The sequence below is a fragment of the Aythya marila genome (assembly GCF_965140915.1).
Source record: "Aythya marila genome assembly, chromosome: 18".
NCBI lineage: Eukaryota > Metazoa > Chordata > Aves > Anseriformes > Anatidae > Aythya > Aythya marila.
In genome coordinates this window covers 5,409,001-5,416,810 of record NC_139059.1, presented here as the reverse complement: position 1 = coordinate 5,416,810, position 7,810 = coordinate 5,409,001, and the positions used below count along the sequence as shown (strand labels likewise).

General features: G+C 40.7%; 1 protein-coding gene across 4 annotated transcripts in view; it reads right to left on the bottom strand.

The window, feature by feature from the left end:
- Positions 1-4,487: 4,487 nt before the first annotated feature.
- The window catches only part of STXBP4 (syntaxin binding protein 4), a 72,986-nt gene continuing 69,663 nt past the window's right edge, over positions 4,488-7,810 (bottom strand). For 2 of the 4 annotated variants that reach the window (XM_082775046.1, XM_082775045.1), the window contains exon 23: positions 4,489-7,566. In XM_082775046.1, coding sequence (XP_082631172.1) covers positions 7,455-7,566 — 112 coding nt within the window. In that variant the 3' untranslated portion in view covers positions 4,489-7,454. Of the gene's footprint in view, positions 7,567-7,810 lie in introns of all 4 variants that reach the window. The other 2 variants (XM_082775048.1, XM_082775047.1) reach the window with 2 other exon arrangements.

The following is a 7,810-nucleotide window of genomic DNA, read 5'->3' as shown; positions in this document are numbered from 1 at the left end:
CTGTGATTCTGTGTTAGAGCAAGGAGGAGCGTACCTGGTAATGTTCCTCTCCAGGAACCAGACCTCACGTGCTGTGGGTTCAAGGATGAGATGCCCTTACGGCAGGGCTGCATCCCACAGTCTGCACTCCCAGCTGCACCCAGTGCCCCGACTTGCCATTCCAATTTGGCTGTAGCAGCCACAATTTCTCCTTACTTGGAGAGCAGCAATTTCTCCCAGCCACAGCAGAAACCACACAGCTAATTACCCTGCTGTGCTGCTCACCTCTGTGCAAAGTATTGTCCCTCGCCTGGGGGAGTCCTCTTGTAGAACCCTCCTGTGCTGTGGCAAAACTTCATTCCTGCAGGCTAAGCAGTTTTCTTTTAAGAGGGAAACTATATTTTCTGAACATGCTGAAGTTAGAGGCCTTTTCCCTTACTTCCCTGGCACTGTATTCACTTGTAAGTAGGTTAATTTGTGTATAGGTGACAGTCAGGACAAGCAATGATAACAAACCTTGACTGAAATAAACGCCAGAGCTTTGTAGCAAAATCTCTGAGCACAGCAGTGAAACAGGCTTTTCAGCTATCTTCAGCCAGCCACGGGACTTCCCACTTGGTGTGCATTTACTGCTGATTTTTGTTTTTTTATATCATTTACTGCAGGGACCTAAATGGTTATTGGAACAAGGTAGCCCATATTACTATGCTACTTTTGTACTGCTTCAGCATATAAAATCAAAACTAGTTAAGCGCAAACATATTTTTGAGAACTTAGCTTGAAGTGACTACACATGAACAAGATGAGATTAATTGCATCTACACATTTGCCTTTAACAAGATGATTCCTTTTAGCTGCATCTTCCAAATAGCCAACAACACGACAGTCATTCTTTAACACAGCAGGTGTCCTATTTCCTGTTTCTCCGCATCTTTATCATTTACAACACTCCTGTAGTTAATGTGAAGGAACAGTATGTTCCGAGAGTGACAGGCAGCTTTCTTAATGGGCTCGTCAGCTCCTCTTCATGCCATGACATCAATTATGTACACTTGTCTTTGACTTGGAATTTGTAACCCCCACGGTGACTAATTACAGTACCTAACGTTAGGGTCCCTGGTGACACAGACTAGAGATTAATAAATGCAGTTCAGCCTACTGCTCGGGGACCAAAAACTTCACTGTCCCTGGAGAGCTCAGGGCTCTGGGTTTTCTGAGGCTATTGGGGTTGGAAAGGAACGGTGACACATTACCAGACTCTTTGGAATAAAAATGAAAGCATTAGAAGGAACCACAGTGCTTTGCCTTTCCAGAGATCCTTTCTCTTTCTCATATCAGTGCTATTATTGTTGTATTTTTATTTTAGGCCACAAACATAATTTTATTTCTTTTTCCATTTTAATCATGTTTTAATGAGTTCTCTTCTGATACAAGAACAAGGAATGTTCTTAATGATAATAATAATTGGGCCACAGGGAAATATTGACTGCTTAATAGCTAAAGAGTGGAGTACTTTAAAAGAGATTAAGGCATTTCTGATCGGTTTGTGACTTCTGGAGGTCAGGGTGAAATCATGACTTACCCAAACTGTGGCAAAACTGATGATTTTTTATGGTTTACGTTTACCCAAGAGGTCTAGCTATCAAACTGACATTCCCCATAATGGTATCAGCTACCAATTTTGCATTAGTTCACCTCATCTGTTATTGACGCAATGTAAAAGGGACATGTCTCTTGAAAAGAGGTCTCTTAAATCAGAGACATCATATTAATTGCAGCTTACCTGCCCAAAGGTGTTTCTTGTCTCAGCTGTGATGCTCCTGGAACAGGCTGGCTGGAGGCTCTGTGGGTCTGCAGCAGTTACAGAGACCACCAGCTCCTGCAGTACTCTGACCCTGCAAACTCTGGGCAGGAAAATGAACAAAAGCTTGGATACTGGTAGAAGAAAACACTCCTTACAACTCTGATTCAAACCTTTCCTTCAAAGACAACAGTATTTCCTGTTCTGTACAGCTGCATTTTCCAGGTAACGACAGGCCCATTCCATATTTTTTCAACCATATGACTTAATACGGAGTAATACACACCTTGCATCTTTCTGGGAAGAGAGTTCAACACTTCTACCTCATAGTAAAATAATTTATCTCAAAAGAATGTTGCAAGAGTATCAAACTATTAGATCTGTGGCACAATCAGCTACTGCCTGGAATAAGCAACAAATAATCAAGCCACCAAAAATGTGAAAAGGATCTGGATAGCACAGCCTGCGAGACAGCTAGGATTTTTAGTATTACATGAAAACAATCCCCAGGGAAAGGCAAAGCTGGTTACAGAGGACAAAGGGCAGGCTTTCTTCATTAGTATTTGATTTTTGGTGCACTATCATTGTAGGCAGTAAGGGGAAAGATTTACTAAGGTATTTAGGTACCTAAACATGACTAGCAGCATTTATAGCAGCATCTAAGTAGGTTAGGTGCCTAATTCCTATTAACTCCATCAACATCTTTAAGCTGCTGACATCTTTGCAAAGCTGGCCCCAGAGCTGGAGCAGCCAGGTGCCTCTGTTTAGACTAATGGGGCTGTGCTTGCTCACGGCTGCTGCAGCCCCAGCAGATGTCTCTTGGAGCAGAGTGCTGCAGACACCAAACGAGGACCGGGAGCACAGAAGGCTGCTGAGCTGACTTGAAGGTTTGCTACGGACTTAAGCTAGAACTCTGCAAAAGTCACTTTGACCAGTATTTGCAAAAAGGGCATGGAAGTTCAGTGTTACATTTGGAACTAGCAGTAAGGTTGCTGGGTAGCTCTCGGGGAGTTTCTTGAGCAGAGCATTAAGAACCCCATCAGTTCCCAGAAAAGCCACTTCCACAGGCTATGCCACAACAGAACGTGCAGGTACAGGAAAGCCTTTCCATCCAGTCAGTCCTTCACCACCTCGCCTATTCCCACAACCACAAATGTTTTTCTTAAAAGGATTTCCCATGCCTTCAGGTTATGCCTGCAGACACCCTAGCCCTTAGTCATGGGAGGTGCCAATGAGGCCACGCTACAGGGAGTGTCCACGAAGCAAATACGTGCTGAAATAAACAAGCTAATTGCAAGGATCAGTAGCAGATAGGAAGTTTTATTAGGGAAACAGGAATTGCCCCTGTTATATTGTTTCTCATTTTAGTGTAATTTCTTATTCCTTCATTTACAATGGAGGCCAAAGATGCTGATGGATTTCCAGATCTGGTACTACTGGCTTCTGTTCCTTAAACTACAACCAGGTAGAGTGTAAGTAAACTATGTGGGGCTCCACAGAGACCTGCACAGAAATTGTAGCAAGCTAGATCTGCTTTTCCAGCTTCCTTTAAAAATTGTTCTTAAAAATACGAGAAAATTTATGTTAAAGCAGAAAAAGTGGGATTTGTCCTCTCTGTCCTTTACTGACTCGTGGTTCTGTCTCATTACATGCCTACAACAGTTCCAGAAAATACACAAGAGCAGATTCAATAGCTTGCATAGCCTGAATAGTAGGTGATGAAGTGACTGGTACTGCTTAGCCACATAGGAAGCAAGTACTTTCTATCGCTGAAATCTTTACTTTGAAATACACAAGAGATTTCCACCAGCAGAAATATTTTTAAATACAAAGAGGAAAGGTAATCTGCATCATTTATAGTTTTAAAGTGTATGGTATTAAGCAGGGGGCTTTCTAGACAAAGTCTGAGTAGGATCACCCTTTGAGAGAAACTATTTGAGAACTGAAACTGAAATTCTCTGTGCAGTCTAGCACCACAGCAAACCCACGTGAATCCCGAAGGCTCCAAATAAAATCAGTGTCAGAATAGATTTAGTGCTGTAAGGTTGTGTCCAAATAAACATAGGTGATGGCCCTTACCTTGTATCAAATGTCTGTGCACAAACAGCAACTGCTTTTGTTTTTCTGATTGATCATAAAAAAATCTATAGAGGCTACATGTATTTGCTTACATAATATCTGTATCTTTTCTGTAGACTTTACTGTAGAAAACTACAGTGCAGCCATTACACTAACCTGCTTGTAAAACACCAGTGGCTTAGGACAGGTTAGGCAGTGTGGCTGTGCACCAGCCAGCACACATGCCTGAAAATGTATGCAATGCCCATGGAATAGCCAGCTCATGTATGTATGTGTGCGTGTATTTATCCGGTTTGTCTGTTGAAAGGATCATCGAATTTAGTGAGACACTGAGTAGTGTTCCAAGGAAATTATTTAGCATCTATGAGTTTGAGTATCTAATATGTCTATGTAGGCATTTGTGTTAAGCTACTTGCTTTGATGACAGTGAATGTGCCAGTTTAAGTTTACTGGAGTATTTGCAGTATTTGAAGGGCAGTGTGGTGCAAGTATTCAGGTAAAGATTAATACCAGCGTGTACAAGAACAGTATTTTTCAGTGTCATCTTTACATGAAAAATAAATGGAGGTACAGGAATTATTTATGGCCCAATTGCCACTCCCTTCTAAAGCTGTAATTTCATTATTTTAGATGTTACAAAGTACACTTCTGTTTTTTTTTTCCACATATTTTTTTTATTCTGCAATAAAAATGAAAAGTTATTGTTTACAATGTTGCATATTTTGACAACCGCTCTTTACAAACTCTTTTTAAATTATCCTAGAACCATTTTCTCAATATACACAGTTCCCCTTAATAAAAATAATTTCACAAAATATTTCACAGAAAGGAAGAGACAAGGGGAGATAGAGAGAAATAACCTAGGAAACAAGTATGCCAGCGTACAAAAATAGATGAGAACATTCGGAGATTCTAGGTATGAAAATGTAGCCTCAAAAGCAGAGAATCTGATCTAGCGGATTATCTGAAGAGATAATGCTTACTGGAGAAAAAGCTAGATAGATGCAGAGATCTGTTTCTAATGTCTTTAATTTCTAGGCAAATTTATAAGAGAGAGGGAGAAATAGTCTCCAGGTTTCTGAAATGTTCTCATCTGGGGGTGGAGGCAGTAAGCAGAGCCGGCAGAATGCCAACATTTTGTCTTGATTTCTCCCCCTCTCGTGCACAGCAGGCTGTGCATTGCATGCTCGGAGCAAGAGATCATTACCAGCTCCTCGGGAAGGGCAAGCAGTATGCGCATAGCTGTCCTCCTCCAGCTGATCTAGCAGAAGGACAGCTTTAAATTGCTGCTAGGTCTCTATAAAGCCTCTGCTGATGAAGCCTGCCTGATCCACAGTCTCTGTCCCTAAATAGCTTTGCCTATTTGAAACACCCAGCTAGCTGTCAGAAAGCCACTAACACAATAAATCGACTGCGAGGGTCAAGTGGAGATTCAAAATTCTCTGAAACAGAAATGGAAAACTGGAGTCTATATGTGATCTGGAACTGCATACTATCATGGAATTATGAACCAAAAGTGCCTGTCATTAATCAGTCAAATTACTACTAAGGCTACAGTAAATATTGCAAGGAATTCAGTACCTTACGTACAGTTTGTGGGTCATGCTCTATGCCATTTTCAGAAAAGGGATTTAAATAAAGGTGCAGCTAGAGTGCCTGGCCCTGAAACTGAAGCACACGCTTTTTGCCTTCAGACTGTTCTCGGGGAACACAAAGGAGGCTATGAAGCACGTAGGAACCATTGGAGCGAAATACAAATGAAGCATTCAAGTGTTATTGCTATGAGAAATTTTCTCAGAAATATATGTTACTGTGGGTCTGCTGAGCAAGCTCTTCCTCCTAATCCACACCACCTGTGTAGATTCATGGATAATTTGGTTCTGACCTAGTTAAAAGTACAAAACATTTTTTCCTATTTGCTTATTCAAAATATCCTGACATCTTCCAGCAAAGCCTGCAGAAAACTCTTTTGTGAGCTGCACTTTGTTCTCCTGCAGGAAGAACATTTGGTGATGTGCTCTGCAGCTCACAGGCCATATGCAGTAGATTGCTGCACTGCTATTCAAAGAGACTTGACTTGGGTTAAAGCTGTACATCATTTTTGATTCAAAAAGATCAACAGCAACAGTGTGCCTGACTGGGCATGGTCTGGTCTTTATATCCATTCCCCTGACTAGATGAATTTTTAACTCTAATGACAAACCTGCTGGATATAGACCTCTAAAAAATGTGGCTGTACAGCTTCATTTCTTTGTATCAGGCAGTAAGAGTGAGGTGAAGATGGGTACGTCAGCCTTTTCAGGGATGTTCTGAAGTCCTGAAGCATGCACCTTAGGAAAATGCAGATTGTAGCCTGTGCCTTTCTCACACTGTTAAAATACTGTTTTCCTTCTTGGTCTGAAGATCAGAGAGAGGGTTTTCCTTTGGGATATTCATCAGTGCCTCTGCAAAGTTTCAGATCCTTCTTTCATTCATTAGTCAACACCTACCATATAATATATATAATACACACACACACAAAGAGCCTCCAGAAAAAAAACAGCACAGAATCATATATTTGACAAAGCTGGCATCATATGTTGAGCTGTGAATAATGAGATTTAAAATATCTTGTGCTTTTGAAGTACAGTGAAACTTGTTCATTAGATTGCAGTAGCACTCCCTGTCATTTTCTTTATCCTCTTTAAATCACCACCAATGTTTACAAAATGATTTTGTTCTACTTAAAGATCAACTTTGAGGAGGTGACTGATTTCTGCTGATCCTGGAGGTGGTTTCACAGGTTTCATTGTACTTGAAACTTCACAGCTTCCACTGAAGTATTTGATGCATGTATGTATCGGTTTAGCAGAGTACAAAAGTAGAATAATTTTCTTTCTGGCCTCGTATTGTTGACAGAGCATGGTGTCCTCTACCAAACGGTTTATTTTTACTTGACAACTTATCAAAGATTCATTTTCCTAAAGTCCAACCAACGATCTTAAAAATAAGTATTTGTTTTAAAATACTTAAATGTTTAAAAATAATTGTTTTAAAAGTCATCAGGACTCCAATACTTGTAATAAATTGTCAAATTTCTATCAGCAAAACTCCTTCAAAAACTTCTATAAAAACCAGATTTTTCAGTAGTTGCACAAAAGGCATCTATCTACATTACACTCACTAGTACTGGTTAAAAAAAGAAAAAGCTCATTTTGCGCCTTTCAGCAAAGCATCAGCTGGAATTTACCAGGTGAAGTACATCCAATGGCCCAATCTAACTCTAACGCTGGTCAAAACTGTGAAAATTTGATCTCAGGTCAATGGAGTTATGCCAATACAGAAGTCATGAAAAGACTGCATCAGCTCCCAGTGTAAGCCTGATCCCTGCACACTGAACTGGGGCTGGTTAAGGACTGCACAGAGACTTCTGCAGCTTCTGAGGCACCCAAGAACAAACCCACCTAAACAAACAGCAGTGCTCCCTCTGACTTCAAGGGGAGAAGTGTCATGGGGTACTATTACATCAGACTAGAAGGTAATTAGATTAAAAAGTGTGCATCCTCTCACTAATGTACTGAAATTAGACAAACTACTTTTTATCAGCAGAACGTCCTCAGGTCTTGGACACAGGAGACTCTCTTATTCTATCGTCGTCATCCTCAGAGCAACGCAAGCTTAGTGCACTGGTTACAGGATGGATCCATGATGTTGTCTGGGTCACATGGCTAGAAAAGAACCAAGAAATGCTATTAGGAACCCAGAAGAGGTTTACCAACCTCAGAAACAAGACATACTAGATGGAATCTGCAATTTTCTGGCCTCGTTTTGATCATTACCACACTTTCAAATACAGAATTCTTTTTGTCTTGCTAACTGTGAGATTTTAGAAACAAAATGAGGAGCCTTGTGGGTGCTAAAACGTGGACTGAAGGTCTCAATTCCAAATAAATATGAGAGAATGCTTCTGTA